We start from the raw sequence: 17,084 nt of genomic DNA on the forward strand, positions 1-17,084 counted from the left end.
TAAAATGTTTGGATGTGCCAAAATTTAAATAATATTTTGACCACAGACACATACTACTCATTGATTGTTGTTTGTTTTCACACAGCAGTGTTTCTGGAGTTTTTGACACCTTAGTGTCATTGCTGGATTGAGATTAGTCCACCAAAAATATGCAGCCGACAGCGTCCTGTGAGTAGTGTTCAGTGGCCACTGAGGAAGAACTAGAGAGCAACCAAGAAAAAAAAGGCCAGCAACAAATGAGCTGCTCTCTCTGACTTTGCATCTACAAAGTGGACCAACAAAGTAGGTCTGTCTAACAGAGTAGACAGTGAGTGAACACAGTGTTTACCAACTCCCAAAGCACTGCTGTGTCTGATCCACTTGTACCATTGCAACACACACTAACACACCACCATCATGTCAGTGTATCTGCAGCACTGAGAATGATCCACCACCCAAATCACGCCTACTCTGTTGTAGTCCTGTAGGGGTCCTGACCATTAAAGAACAAGGTGAAACGGGGGAAGTAAAGTATATAGAGCAGGAAATAGACTGTAATTATAAAAGTACAAAGTGCTCCTGTATGGTGAGCGTAACAGTGAATGACAGTGAAGGACAGTGAATTTATAAACAATCAGGTGGTCATAATGTTATGGTTGATGTGTGTCTACCTAGTGGATAGACACAGTGCTATTATATGACCCTGTATCCCCTTCAAAATGCTGGGTGGCCCAACGTAAATGACTTTCCCCTCCCCGTATGCAAAACACTGCAGCCGTGAGTTATGGCTCTAAGTGGTGGGCGAGCGATGGGACAATATTAATTGAAAAGCCAAGTCAGAAGGAACTGGACAAAACGCCAGGCGCATTGTTTGTGAAAGGTCGAGCTGATGGATTCGGCAGCCTGTCATTTCTCCGGCATTTCTCAATTCTTTTAAGTTGTGCTGCCATGAAGTCATTTGTTATGGTTGTTTTATTTGTTTGTGTAGGTTTCTTGCGTACTTATGTGCCTTCGAAAGCTGTTTGCCATATTTTTTTTTTTTTAGCACAAATGCTTGAGGTGGTTGAATGAATAATTATAAGCAAAGCTTTTCATATTTGGATGAACAGGACTTTATGTCTAGGTGCTATAAATGAGCAACAGTGTACAACTGTGTATTCATACAGTGAAGCAAGGTAATTTTGTTGTCTTGTAATGACAGCTTAGAGTAAAGATGCTAAATTTACTTGTCCTAAGTCTGCTTCTTCATTGTTGCATTATGCAGTAGTAATGGAATTTTGATTTAATATTATTGAACAGAAAATGTGAACATACACATTCATCACACATTATATTTTATTATCTGTTCATTAGATAATAATAACACATAAATACGTCCAGTTTTATGTTTTTGCACATTTGTTTAGCACAGCTTTTTACTGGGCTGGGTTTCCCAAAAGCATCTTAAAATAAAGAATATTCTTAAATTGTAGAGTGACCATCACACTCTCTCTCTGTCTCTCTCTCTCTCTCTCTCTCTCTCTCTCGAACACCAGTTTTGGAAACTGGGCCTAGAAAGGCAATTCTTTGTACAAATTTCATTGCTATACTTTTCAAACTCTTTGTGTTCTTTTTTATGTTTATTTTAGAGCTGTATTAGATCTCTTCTATTTTTTTTTTTTTTTTAGATCTATATTTTATATGCATTTTATATTTTTAACTGCTTATTTTCTATCTCTACTTTGGCTTAGTATCTGTGTTTATGTATATTTTTAATTTATGTCTTGTAGAAGGAAGGAAGTAACATTCCCCTGCTATTAACTACTTATGTAGGTATGATTACATATGTGAAAAATATAAGAAGGATTACAAATTTTTGAATCAGGATTCAGACGAGTGATTGTTTAGACTTCAAAGACACTAAAGTTTTTGTATGAACTTTCATTTGTTTTAACTTAATCCCAGTGCAAAATTAAACACAATATAAATTTCAACAGTAAATACCTTTGCTGGAAAATCCAATACAGTTTTAGTTGAGCAATTTGTTGATATTCCTTCATTGTGTTTAACCGCTTCAGCGTCGCGGAGGGTCCAGAGCCTAACTGGAATCACTGGGCGCAAGGCAGGAACACACCCTGGAGAGGACGCCAGTCCTTCACAGGGCGACACACATCCACTCACATTCACACCATTGGACACCTGAGTCGCCAATCCATCTACCTGTGTGGGTTTTTGGACCGTGGGAGGAAACTGGAGTAACCAGAGGAAACCCATGCGGAAACGGGGAGAACACACTGAACACTCACAGACAGTCACCCGGAGCGGGACTCGAATTTCTTCAATTTCTTGGCATGTGAAATGAAAAATAGAGTGTGGTACTGATTAGTCCAGTCATCAGTCATTAGTTAGTGAGTATAAATTATCAGTCAAAGTGTATTTTTAACTTTGCGCAGCTCTTCAGGATAGTAACCCCCCTTCCCTCAGCCCCAGCTGGGGCAGTTTTTATGAAGCAGTGGGCTGGGGGTCTCAAGCACAGCATCACAAAGGTCAGTGCAAGGGAGTGTTGCAGCTGTGTACCTCCAGACCTCTTCTGAGGGGCTTGTGACATGGCTGGCTGTAGATAGAGATTGAGTCATCTAGTGGGTGGTAGATATGAGATTATGGACTACCCAGTTTTCTCTCTTCAGACCAGTGCCCCTGTTTCCACATCAGTACCTTTCCCTATGGTCCTCTGTCTCCCTGCACGAGCCGGTAGTCACGGCGACCCACCATAACCAACCGTTCATCATTGTCATTGCTCGGGAGCTATCAGAGCATCCTATTTCACCTCCAGCCCACTGACCTTTCTAACGGACATCTGCTCCCTGACAAAATGACCCTTCCTTTGGCCAGAGAGAGAGAGAGAGAGACAGAGAGAGGTCAGAGCAGCCAGACAGTTTCTCTATGAGGTAATTTGATATGACAAGATAAGATTTGTGGTGCTTTATCATCAGCATTAGAGTCAATGGTCCAAATCCTTATTTTGCTCTCACTCAGTGACTGGACCCACAGATTTTGAACTTAAACCAACACCTGACATTCTGTTCCTGTTTTGGAAAGTACTGTAGTAGGTTGCTGTAGGTAGCTGTATTTTGTTAGACATAGGAAAAAAAGGCTTAACTTATTAATGTCCATGCTATACAATATAAATGTTCCTTTGATTTATGTTCTCAGTGCTTGAGTACAGATCTACGGTAAGTTTTTAGGGTAAAATGTCCATCCAACTTAAAACTATACAAATACTTAATACTTGAGGCAAGTTGGTTTTAAGAAAATAATTTTATTTTACACTGCCTTTTCTGGGGGGGAAAATCTATTTTTCATATACGTCATGGATACATCAATACTTTTATTTACAGAATATTATTGTGGCGTATTGCACTCTGACTGAATTTGCCCTTTGTACATGAAGTAAACAGTTGGATATTGGATCTTGGACCCCCCCAACTCACTTACAGTCTACTAAATTACACTGTTGGTACTTCCAATTTAAAATTTGCCTTGTAGTCTTTGATTAAAATGCCCTACGTTGAGTTTTATATTTAACGTCATAGTTGCTGCATGCATGAGCATTCTGATAGCTGGGGATTTGTAAAGTCAAACCCATGCCCTGAGCTTCATTCTTAGTTCTTTCTGTGCACTGTGGTTTTATCAGGATCATACATCCCACTCACAGTAGCGTGTAGATTAATTCAACTATGCTAATGTAATTCAGCTTGATACAGTTAATCTTGTCCTAATGTGATCTGAAAGATGTGAGGTGCAATCAAATACCTCTCAGGCTTTTAATTTGCATCAGAGTTTTTAAATAAAATTAGTCAGTTTGTAATTATGTGACCCAGGCCATAATTAGTTTATTCACGGTAGCAGTTAACTCCCCATTAGGAGCCCAGGGAGAGGCAGAGAGATAGGAGGGAGAGTGTGTAGTTATTTATTTATTTGTCCATGCGTTGGAAATGAGGACGCTTGCAGTATCAATTTGTCTCTCATTTAATAATGAGCTGTGTGGTAAATCATGTGCTGTGTGTGTGTGTTTGTGCGTGTGTGTGCATCTGAGACTCCTGATCCAGTCATTCACTCAGTATATGATGTAGAGAAATGTTCCAGAAAATTGAAAATGTCATTAAGAAGTTTAAGGAATTTTATCAAACAAGGTAAAGAGGTTGTGGCCGTAAAAGGTTTATAAAAGAAAATTGATCTATGATAACGTTTGTGTTGTTTACATGCTTATACAATCTCTGAAAAAAAGGTAAGGTAGAGGTACATTGTTGGTCTCTAAAGGTACAAACAGTGTAAATATACTTTTAAAGGTAAAACAGTGGGTTTTAAAGTCCAGTTTTTTTTCCTCTAAAGGTACAGGAAGGAGAGGTGAATATTTGAGATTTCATAATAAAAGTCCTGGAGATAAAATTGTGCTTATGAAATCAAGGCAATTTTTAAATCTACAATTATTATAGAATAAGGTACAAGTATGTACCTTTGGGGTACCACCACAGTGACAGTTTTTTTCTGACCAACACTTTATGGCAAAAATTTATTATACAGCCCACATTTTAGTGTATTTTACCCATAATTATAGTGAATCGTGCCACTTTTAGAGTGTACATTCCCTGAATTTTGTGTCATTTTATATAAAAATAAGCAACAAAGTATGCTGCTCAAAATATGGACTACTCTTTTTAATTGCTGAACTGCATGGTGCACCTGTATATCTTGTGGAGCTGATAAAATGGGCAATGAGTTTAGGACAAGAAGGTCATTTTAAAGCAACATAGTATTTCAACTGCTCCACTGACATGATATAGGGAGAAAAGAGTCTCTGTCATAGCTCCTCCCGGTTTAGCATTGCAGAAACTGCACTATGTACCTTATGGAGGAAAATAGGAAATCACCTCCTCCCTCCTCCCCCTTGATTTCAGGACAGTGCTGTAAAGTGAATTACACTCTGCCTTGTAGGGGGAGCCCAGGAGCGCAATTACCAAATCTTACTTAGTGTTTCCTTTAATGTTCATGGATGTGTGATCAGATGAGAAATTAATAAGGGTTGGCTTGATCCTGATTTCTTTAAGTAAGTTTGACTGACAATCACACAAGACAGCTGAAGTAAAACTGTTTTGATCTTATTAAATTATATCGGCTAATATAGTGTTACAAGACTTTTCTTTTTAAAATCTACATTAATATCGGTGTGCTTTGATCACAAGAACTATAACTGATTTGTCTGTATATAAAAATTCCATTTTTTTTCCTGCCTTTGCCTCATTTATTAATAATTACAACAATCTCTTTTAAAGAGGTCTTAGTTTACAGTTGGTCATACATTAAATCTACCTTTTCAGAAGTGCTAATTCAGATGCTGTGTTTTGCTTATCTGCAGTGCAAATGGTCCAGAAAAGGCTTCATCAGGACTCGCTGGACTCTGGAGGACTGGTGAGTGCACTAGGATTACCTGAACACACACACACTCACAAGACAAGTCCATCTACAGCACAGTCTTCTTGGTCTTTGTGAGTGTGTACTGCTGCCAGGCCGGCGGTTAGCTACTTTCTGTGTGTGTCTTAGTGCTGTGGGCAGGCCAGCGGACTGCAAGAGAAGGACAGGATTGGATTAAACCTAATCACGTTAGTCAAGCAGCTCCATCTGACAGATGACAGAAAACATTACATGCAATTGAACCTGCACATTCTGGACCTGAAGGTCCCCCCCCACCCCACCCCACCCCTTCCTCTATGGGGAGATGAGCGAATGGGAGGGCAGGGATCATGGTAATCTAATAGAAGAAAACAACAGAACAAAAGAGCTGAAACAGAGCATTGGAAGAGAGGGATGATCCTAGACAGGGACAGGGCTCTGGTCCAGAGAGAGGGATGACATTCGGATGGTGGAGGGAGGGAGTGAGGGAATGAAATGGTGACAGGAATAACAGGCTTAGCCATGCTGTCGCTGTGAAAGCATCTGTAGCATTCCACATATGCCACCTTTAAAGAGATTAGAGACTTGTGCATGTACAGTCACACTTTCGTGTCAGGTGTCTCATAAATTTCAAGTAGACTGTGAAGGGTGAGACAATAATGTATAAAGTGTCTGTGAGCTTTGCAAACTTGTCGTTATAAATGTGATTTGATTTTATATTTATTTAGGGTGGTTAATTATCTTCAGCCTGCGTTTATGGTAAACATTTTGCTGAAAATTAGCTATTGGACCCTTTATGGTATAAAAGCTATGTTCTAAGTGTTCAATTACTCTTCAGTGTCAAATTATGATTATGTACATTTTTAATTCTGTGTAATAATTGAAAAAAATCTTTACAATAATAATATATGACCACCTGTGTCCCATAGTGCCTTTGACCTGGTGAATATTCACCTGTTCCACGATGCCTCCAATCTGGTGGCCTGGGAGAATAGCCCTTCTGTCTACTCAGGCACGCGGCAAAAAGCTCTTGGCTATGTGCTGGACAGGTAAGAAACATCTTTATAAGAGAAAGGGGCAGAGGTACTCAAGATGACACACCTGTTGAAGTTTAATGTGTACATTAAATACATTTCACTGTGCCAGTAACTGGACCGTGGCACACCATTTCTTGTTATTTTGGCAGTGTTCTCTCATCAAAATTGAAATAACAGTTTTGACTGTATTTTGTAAATATAAACAAATTTAAAATTATTTACTCACGCAGTCTTTCATAGAGTTTTATTTTCTTTAAATTCTTTTTTTTATTTATTTATTTTTATATACACAACTTTATCAATCTGTGTTGCCCCTGTACCTGATTTTGTGGAACATGTTGCTGGCATCAAATTCAAAACGAGCATATATTTTTAAAAAAAGAAAAAAAAAAACCTCATTTTCAACATTTGAAATATTGTCTTTGTACTTTGTTCAGTGAAAAATAGCATTTAAATTATTTGCTCATCATTGCGTTTTTATGAATATTGTTGAGTGTGTGCTGCCCTTCCATTATGAAACACTCCAACGTGGAATCTGAATGCACAGGGCGACTTCTATGGCATTACCACAAATCCACTTAGAATAACTACCTGCATATGCTTTGCGTATTTTTTGCATTTGACACACTGTGAGTTATGATCTGCTTTTATGTTTCAAAGATCATATTTTTTTTTCACTCCCTCCTGGATTCCTCATCTGATGAAAGAATGGACTGGCTTTAATGGACAGCCATTTGGAAGTGCTTTAGGAATACAGCACCTTTTTACAGTTTTTATTAAGCCATATTTTACCTAGATTTATGGATATAATGAAGTATGAAAAGGAACCCTCACTGCTTACACAGAGGATTCTGACCGTGTATATTTTTTATGTGTTCCTGAAGTTGATTTATTTTTAACAGGCAAGTTAGCAGTTTTTTTTATTTCTTAATTTTAAATATTTATTTATTTTCTTTTGGAAGCATACTTCAGTGAGAACTCACTAACGCTTGTGCTTTTGGGTCACTGAATGTATATTTAGGAGTGCTGTAATGATGATAATAATAACAATAATATATGACCCTATCGCTTACATTATAATTTGTGGGTTTTTACACTGTCATGGGAGTTTGTAGATTATATTACATTAAAAGATTAAAGCTGGATCACTAATGGTACATAATTCAAAAGGAAAAGGCTGGGGGTAGTGGAGGATATTATGCTATACTTCTGTTTTGTTTTGCTGAAACCTGTTGTTTTTGTGTGTGTGTTGGGTGGCAGTGGCTGTAGAACACTTATTTAAAAGTCACTGGTGCATAATTGTTTGCTTTTTGAGGAGGTCCTAGTTGTATTTTAGGGGTATGGGTGGGACTTAAATGTTGAGGTGGGTGGATGTCCCATCATGCCTGCTTTAAGGAGGGTAACACTGCATCACTCACAGAGCAGCAACCTTACTAGGGTAGATCCGGAGAAGCCTGAGGGAAAGGGAGGGTAACATACAAAAGCTTCCCCCAGGCTCTGTTAGAGCCAGTGAATAATGTTCAGCTCCTTTCAGTAGGACCGCTAACCTTTTGGCAGCCACCAGCAAACTCTATTCTCTTGTGGCGATTGGGGAGGACAATGTGGCGGCTCAGCCTTTTGAACGCAGAGCTACCACCAACAGTGTGCCATTCAGCAGTCGGTTGGGAACCATCTTTTTGACCCATTGTCTTTCCCTCTGACTTCTAGCCCAGAGAGAGAGAGCACGAAAAAGAGAGTGGAGAGTATGTAGTCAAGCCTCCCCCTGCTCTCCCTTTCTGCTATAGTACTTCTTTTACCATACCTTTTTTTTTCTTTCTTTTTTTCCATATACCTCCCACCACCACCTATCAAAGTAACTCACTCTATCTCTGTTATTTAATTTTATACTGTTTATATAAAATGTACTGTTATATAAAATAATGGCTTGGTCAAAAATCTACATAAGATATTTAATATAAAATCTTTAATACATTTGCATAAATCCAAACGTATTAATTTAAAACAGGTTTGACATTATGGGTTCGCTTTAGTGGTTGGAAATTACCATCAGCATTGTGCATGATTATATGTCACATACTTGTCCTAAACTTAATATACAGACATTTTTCTTATGTACTTTCTGACCACATTAACCTCATAGATCCTGTGCAAATTTATAAAAGTACACTTCTAACACTACACTAAGCCTGTCTGGATAAGTCCATTTATGATAATCAGGGAACTGTGGCAATGTTTTTTCTGATTTTTGTTTTATTATTTATTTTAGGGTTCCTAAATCTGGGTGGATTGTTTTCCAGAAGCTTTGCTAGGGTGCGCTTGGAGAGCTTCCAGGATTTTAGTCCCCAGCCTAGAGCTAATAGAGCCCCTTCACTCAGCCCTTATCTGCCCCAAGGCCTAATAGTGCAGCTTCCAGCCCATTGAGAACACATCTGATAAGCTCTTTTCCTCTGTCCCTTTCAACTGCTAAACACTGTTTATCTCCCCACTGCTTCAGGCCCCAGGGGAACAATACTGAGAGGCTGTAGCATTTAGCACTCTCTCTCTCTCACTTGCGCTCTCGCTCTCTCTCTCTCTCTCTCTCTCTGTCCCTCCCTCCCTCTCTCACGCTCTCTCTCTTGCAAATTTTTAGGGTTAGTGAAACCTGGTCATGACATCTCAGTAGAGAGAGAGAGAGAGAGAGAGAGAAAGAGAGAAATACATTTGCTTAATATTTTTTCATTCTACCACCTCCTTTAAAACACCTAATACTGAGATGTCATGACCAGGTTATATATATATATATATAATATTTAAATATATCTTTAAACAAAAAAAAAGCTGTATTATGAGGTGTGAATGATTAGTCATGGATGTTCAGATTTGATTATGAATTGAATTTTTTTTTTTTAAATCTTCTACCACACATTTTCATGTTCGAGCAAATAAGTTCTGTCCAAATAGGCTTTGCCTTTGTGTTGGTGGATGTGTCTCCATTTGCTCTCCTTTTCAGAGAAGCTGCTCGGGTTCAGGGCACAACAGTTTTACATCACAACTGTGAAATCTTGGCAAAAAAGCCCCCCTTTGTCCCTCTCCATTATTTTCACACAAATATAGTCCATTGTCAGGAGGCTGAAGTTAATTTGATCAACATTGGAGACATTTAACTTTTCTGTTCAGTCAAAAGGCTTGTTTCATGCTCATTTTCGGGGCATTGAAATGCAGTGATTGGCAGAAAAATAATGTTGCCGTTAACAATTCAGGGCAATTAGTTTCCCAGGGGGAAGCGCTGGGCTGCTCTGGCTGCCACACAGCTATTCTTTGTCACTTTATGGATGGTCATCAGTCAACTGTCAAGCAAATTCAAAGAACCCTCCAATCTAAGTGTTTCCCTTTTGGCTTTTCCCAGAACAACAACAGCCAGAGTGAGAGGGAGAGAGAGGGTGAAAGAGACAGAGAGAGAGAGAGAGAGCTAGTGAGATAGGGAAGGCAGTTGGCATTGGAAGCTGTGGAGGGAGCTATTTGAGGGAATGAGCTGATTAAAGTGCGAGAGGGTATGTGAAGGAGATCGCGGAGGAGAGTAAGACAGATCATGTGTCTGACTTGTCACCACTCTTAAACTGATTTGATTTTTAAAGTTTTGTTCGATGCTTGGAGGAAGATCGCCGCAGTATCTGCAGGGAACTCTTAGTAACAGTGGTTGCATTTCTGTCTTGTGTGCGCTATAAATGTGTAATGCAAGAGACAGAGTTAAACTGTTGATTATGTTGTTGTAGCCTTTAAACTGTTTGTGCCCATTGGTGTGATGGTATTAGGGGACGTGAAGGGCATTTAGCAGGGCACTGTAGCTGTATTTGGGGTGTCTGTGTGTTTGTGTGGTATTAATGTCTATCAGCAATGACTTTGTGAACTGGCTCCTCACCCTGGGAGGCCCAGGGGTTAAAGGTTAATCAGTCAGACAAACCCCTTTTCCACCCTGTTCCCTTTTCACACTCTCTCTCTCACACATACACACCAGAATAATACACAATTCACATGCAGCATCATCCGCTACCCAGGTCATCTTATACTACAGGCAGGACTCCTCCCAATTTCCCCATTTTGTTTTTCCTTTCAGTCCTGCAGTGTTTTCTATGGTGTGTGTGTGTGTATTTATTTATATAAAAAAAAAAAAGTTAAAACAAAACAAAGAGCTACTAAACTACAATTCTCTAACAAATCTTTTGCAATGTCGGTAGCAACAGCCCAATAACAAAGTTAGCTGTAGTTGGATTTATGGTTTATTTATAGTTACACTTACATAGTGCCTTCCGGGACCTCCCATGTACACTTTACAATCAACAAGGCACAGGACACCATTCCATTCAACACTCATCAACACACACACACAAACTGGCGAGACGTGGCAGCCAAACGCCCACAGTGTCCACTCAACTAGGAACGATCGTCCACGTACATATCTGGGCATACATAAGTGCAACATTCACAGCAGGGCAGGTTTTAGGGTAGCCAGTTCATCTAACCTCCATGTTTTTTTTTAATTTTGAGAGGAAACCGGAGACCCTGGAGGAAACCCACACTGACACAGAGAGAACATGGAAACTCCACCCAGATGGGACTTGGGAACCCACTATCCCAGAACTGAGAGGCGAATGTGCTATCCACTAAGCCTGGAGTTGCAATGACACTATATTATCACTATTACATGTCAGTGAAGCATCACAATGATTATGAAGCCGTAATTCTAAGGTAAAAATATGACCTAGTGTTCTTTTAAGGTGTCCACTGTTTTTGATGCATTAAACTTAACAATGAAATTAAGGACAGGGCGCATATATATATATATATATATATCCTGACTGTTTTGTAACAGATACTTCAAGGAAAAAGGGAGTACAATTTGAAAGAAACCCGGAGATATTGAAGATAGAGAAGGACACAATCTATTGATTTTACATATTTAAGTGTTCCTCTGCATTAAGGGATGCTTCCTAACCTCATCTGTCCAGCTGATTGTGGGGGGTAGTTTAGCTTAGATAATAGAGAATATGTCTTGCTATGTTTAGAGGAAATGTCATTTTTGCCTTGCTTTGGCTGATCCCTTCCCCTTTCTGTGTCTGTCTTAACTGGATGCACACACATACAATCTCATGCCATTGGGTGAACCTAATGAGCAAAGAAAACCAAAAGGGTGGTCACTTTCACAGGTCAGGGGTCATTTGTGGGGCCTCTAGCAAGGCATTGATATGACTGGCAGCAATCACATTCTTTAGAGTGTTAACATTCTCCTCCAATTCCTTGCAAAATCCAACACAATAGCTGAATCAGGGAGAAGGCTACATTTGGAGCCTTGACTTGTGTTTCCACAGCACAGGATTGGTGCCTGGCATGTACATCAGGCAGAATGTCACTGAAGGGACCTAAAGCTCCCTGATAAAGGGTTGTTAATGGAGTAGTATGATTATGCTCCCCTTGGCATAAATGATGGAATCACCACACAGAGGATGTTTGGAGCAAATACACACATTTCAGATATGACACAAAAAAATTAATAGCTGAAAATTGTATATATATATATATCTTTTTTTTTTTTTTTAACAGAAAAAAGCCTTTTATTCAGGTTCTCACATTGTGGTGCATGTACCACTGGTGTTACCTGAAGTAGCAGAAAGCGGTACACCTGTTGACATTTATTAATTAAGGTTTTATTTAAAAACAATATCTTGAATTTTCATGTGTAAACTCAGTTTTCATAATTATATCTTCTTTGTGTGTGTATGTGTGTGTGTGTGTGTGTGTGTGTGTGTGTGTGTGTGTGTGTGTGTGGTGTGTGTGTGTGTTTCCCGAATCTCAGATTTTCCAAGACGCTGATTAAGTTGTCAGCAACAGTGGTTAAAATGAATGCCTCAAATAAATAGACTATTATCATGGCTTAATGTGGTAGATGCAAGGAGTAATTAACCTCAAACCTGCTAAATCAAACACACCTGTTGAGTGTGAGGAAGGTAGTTCATCGCCTTTCCTCAAGAGAGCTGATGCTGATTTATATGCACTGATAAAACCACTATGAGATGGTGTGATATCCAAGTTTTGCGTTTCGGAGGAAGAACCAAGGGTGCATGCGTTTCTGTGATAAGATTCATAAGTGGTACTTGGAGGTTTCAGTTTGATAATGGGTGGTATGGTCTAAAAAATGTAAGAAGCGCTGCTTTAAAGCAACTTTCTATACCTTGCTGCTTCCAACTTACTTGAATAGGCGTTCAGCTTTACAAGATGAAACCTTGACATAGACCAATATTGTACATCATTTGCTAGATAATTTTTCAGTCAGATAGACAGGTGGATTGTTAAGAAAAGCTTCAACACTCTATTCTCTGGGGCCAGATTAATTAGCATGTTTTCTAATGATGGCATGTGAATAGTGTCCAATTTCAATGAACATTTATATTAATGATTGCCATCACCTATGGTCCTTTATCTAACATATATCTCATATATATAAATGATTGCGGAAATTTGTGTCTTTTTCTCAGGCAGTCATTGTCATGTTTCGTTTAATCATCCGCACATGATCCGCTTTTTAGCCGTCTGTATCCTTGTTTACTTTTTTTAGGTTTTATTGCTGGTTTTGAGTTGGCTTCACTTTTCATATTGTTTTCATGAAAATGTCTGATGTCTTCCTTGGTCTCCCCTATGTTTTCATTTTGTAACCTTCCTTTTATTAATATATGCACCACATTTTTGATTCAGCTGACTGGGAAATACCAACATATTTTTGCTAAACTGTGTTGCATTTCCTTCTAGCCAAATTTAGCTGTTTATTTTATTAACGTATTTTATTAAAAATCTTGTTAATTTATTCATTCATTACCTGTAACCGCTTATCCAGTTCAGGGTTGCGGTGGGTCCTGAGCCTGCCCAGAATCACAGGGTGCAAGGCAGGAACACACCCTGGAGGGGGTGCCAGTCCTTCACAGAGCGTCTCTCTCTCTCTCTCTCTCTCTCTCTCTCTCTCTCTCACACACACACACACACACACACACACACACACACACACACACACACACACACTCTCACTCATACCAAAGGACACTTTTGATTCGCCAATCCACGGAGCGGAACTTGAACCCACCACCTCCAAGTCCCTGGAGCTGTGTGACTGACACTAACTCCTGCACCATAGTGCTGCCCTATCTTGTTCAATTTCTAGATAATGAATTAAGTCACTTCCACTAGATAAAGCAAGCTATTTAAAATCCAGTAATGTTCTCACAATAAAAGCTTTTCAAGTTGAGATTTCTTTGTAAAATGTAATAAAAAAAAATGTGTGATATGTTCATTCTGACAAAAAAAGATTTCCAGTGGATTAATTTATCTGAATTTGATGCCTGAAAGGCACTCATGAAAATTGTTAACACTGTGTTACATCACCAATTATCTTAATTAAATTTTTAATTATGTGGGCACTGGACAATTTATAAGGTTAGCAAGTGAAAATTTTTCCCATTCTTTGCAGTTTGATGCAATACCAGTCCCTGGTTGCTGTCTTATTGTCCTCTTCATGATGCAAAATGGGAGACAGGTCTAGACTGCACAGCATTGTAGTCAAGCGCACACACACACAGTGTCTACAAAGCCTTGCTCTTTCAACTCTTTTTGGTACCATCTTATGACCCCAAAAACACGCTTGTAGGTGGATTGGCAACTCAAAAGTGTGTGAGTGTGTGTTGCCCTGAGGTGAGTGTGTGTTGCCCTGTGAAGGACTGGCACAACTTCCAGAGTGTGATCATGCCTTGCGCCCAGTGATTCCGGGTACGCACCGAACACACCGTGACCCTGAATTGGATCAGCGGTTACAGACGATGAATGAATAATTTCCAGTGATACTGCTCTGTTCCATATGTATCTGTAAGCATTCAGAGAACCTCCACAAATACAGAAAAATTGAATGCAGTGCATGGGCAGAAGGCTCAGTAAGTATTGTTATTCGTATATAAACTTAAGCATAACTTAATGTTAAGATGAGTTTATGCAGGGTTTTTGCGATGTCGTATTTCTCCTTCTGTCATAACATGTCAGGATGCATTTCTTGGTGCAGCAGCTAACTTTGAAGTGACAAAAGCTTTCAGAAATTCTTTTAAGTTCATATGGCTATATTTATCATGCAATAATGTCTGCAGGGGCGGCACGGTGGCGCAGCAGGTAGTGTTGCACTCACACAGCTCCAGGTGACTGTCTGTGAGGAGTTTGGTGTGTTCTCCCCGTGTCCGCGTGGGTTTCCTCCGGGTGCTCCGGTTTCCTCCCACAGTCCAAAAACACACGTTGGTAGGTGGATTGGAGACTCAAAAGTGTCCGTAGGTGTGAGTGTGTGTGTTGCCCTGTGAAGGACTGGCACCCCCTCCAGGGTGTATTCCTGCCATCGCCCAATGATTCCAGGTAGGCTCTGGACCCACTGCGCCCCTAAACTGGATAAGAATGAAATGGGAAAATAAATAATGTCTGTGGGCTCAAAGGTCAGACTCGGTCAGCAGTAGTGTCCAACCTTGCTCTGTATGAATGAATATTTCTCCTGATTTACTGTTATTTTTTGTTATCTATCATAGATGGTAAAATTCTTTACTTTAACATGTTCTGAAAATGTTTGATAATTTTCAGTATGCTCTTTGGCAGAATTTGTTTGATGGATGCTTCTTTTATATATTTCATGTTTGTCAGTTAAATGAAGATTGAACCAGTCCTAGATTTTACTTCTTTTTACACAATGTCCAAACTTTTTTTTAGAAATGGGTTTGCAAGAAATATTAAATATTTTGACTACATTTGAGATGATTAACTTGCTATTTTTTTCCCAGTGTACATTTTCTAATAGCATTATAAGCATTATATAATTATTTCTTTAAAGTCAAAGGAATATTAGATTATTTTGCTTAGAATTCGCCTGGGAACACTTGAGGACTAGTTATAAATTAGCACTTGATCATAGTCTTTGTGCAGCCTCAGTACAGCCTGAATAAATCCACTTACAACACAACAGACACATTCCTTCCTGGAGCTCCACAGTAAATAAGCTGTTTTAGAACAGTTTCCCTGCTTGGGCAATAATATGTTCAGAGTGTGTATAAAAGACTCTGTCTTTGTGTGCCAGTGTGTGTGACACTGGTAAAGTCAGCCCAAGTGAAGCTTGATGATGCAGTTAATGTGGGGCTTGGGAAAAGAGGGGGGGTATATCTTGAGGAGCCTCTGGGACCCCCCACCTCACGGCCTATTCACACCCAATGCTGTGTGCCTAATGTGTGGGTTGTGTAGGGGGGGCCCCACATGGATCGGGGGTAAAAGTCAAGCGCTGTGAGTGGGGGTCAGAGCCAGAGCTTAGCAGAGGGACACGCAAACATAGCTTTACCTTCTGACCCTCTGCTCATACCTAGAACTGAAGACAAAACGCTCATGCCTGTCGCATTAGACATGGCTGTTAGCAGGATAAAGCTAGTCCCCACTCCCCCATTTAGCATCAGGAAGGAGAGAAAGAGAGGGAGAGAGTGAAGAAGTTTCTCACTTTCTCAGACACCCCTTCCATCGTGGTTTTAGGCTACAGCTTAATTGTTGCTCTCTCTCTTTCTCTCTCTCCATATCACTGTCACCCTCTTTCTTTCTTTCATTCTTTCCCGGAAGTTCACTGCTGTGTCTGTGTTGTATGGTGAGTCATAAGCTTATCCCGGGCCAGTGACGTTATCTCGCCTCCTGATGTATTCTGTATTCAGGTCTCCACTGCCATGACATGCTTACGGTCACGACTGCTGCAGCACAGAAAAGGAGAGAGAATTTCAGTATTCTATGTCTGTTTTTCAATTTGCAATGTTCTAGAAGTGAAATCATGTGGTGGGTCTTGCTTTTTGGCATGATACATTTCACACATGCACTGTAACCCGGATATGTTCCAGAATTTACCTGTAGGAGCTTTATGTTCGACTGCAAACACCCATAACATTTGTCATAGACATTATCAGGTAAAGTCCAAATCAGCGCATGTGTAAAGGGGCTGCTAATGTCCCGGAGAATCCTCTGTATTTCCTGCACATGATGCCTAGGTGCCTGAAGCACACAGAGCATTTCTCACTGCGAGAATATGTATGATGCAGAAAATCTCTCTTGCTGCGTGCTGTATGTGTGAAAGGACTGCTCCAGGACATCTCTGGACATGAAGCTCTGGAGTTTCTCTGGAGTTCATTTGTGAAAGGGGCTATAGTAAAAGTTGTTTGATCTTCACGCCAGCTTGATCAAAACTCATGAGTGGTTCAAGACGAGGCACATCAAAACAAAGTCACGCTGAGCACTGCTTGGAATCTACTGACTCTTTACTAAAAGCTGAAAACAGTGAGGGGGTGGGAAGACTTTTTTTTTTTTTTTTTTTTTTTTTTTTTTTTTTTTTTGTGGTAATTCTTAGATAAAAAACCTCTTGTGTGGTCAGGTACAGATGTTGGACGATTAGTTCAGTATCACATATGGCATTGATTAGAGCTTGATCATTCCAGGTAAAGCAGTTACAATGCATTGTACCCCTCTTGCCAAATTGACCTGGACCTACTCCAGAGTATCCCCTTCTGGCAGTTCATTTCTAGGGAATAGATACATTAATGCATGCAGTTTAGGATGTCTGTCTAGAAA

The 17,084-nt window shown here is 39.7% G+C and overlaps 1 protein-coding gene across 2 annotated transcripts in view; it reads left to right on the plus strand.

Moving 5' to 3' along the window:
* The window catches only part of LOC136705579 (inositol polyphosphate-5-phosphatase A), a 194,741-nt gene that overhangs the window by 117,746 nt on the left and 59,911 nt on the right, over positions 1 to 17,084 (plus strand). For both annotated transcript variants that reach the window (XM_066679216.1, XM_066679217.1), the window contains 2 exons: positions 5,375 to 5,427; positions 6,339 to 6,458. In XM_066679216.1, the coding sequence (XP_066535313.1) occupies positions 5,375 to 5,427; positions 6,339 to 6,458 (173 nt within the window). The remainder of the gene's footprint in view (positions 1 to 5,374; positions 5,428 to 6,338; positions 6,459 to 17,084) is intronic.

The sequence above is a fragment of the Hoplias malabaricus genome, chromosome 8 (assembly GCF_029633855.1).
Source record: "Hoplias malabaricus isolate fHopMal1 chromosome 8, fHopMal1.hap1, whole genome shotgun sequence".
NCBI classification, from domain to species: domain Eukaryota; kingdom Metazoa; phylum Chordata; class Actinopteri; order Characiformes; family Erythrinidae; genus Hoplias; species Hoplias malabaricus.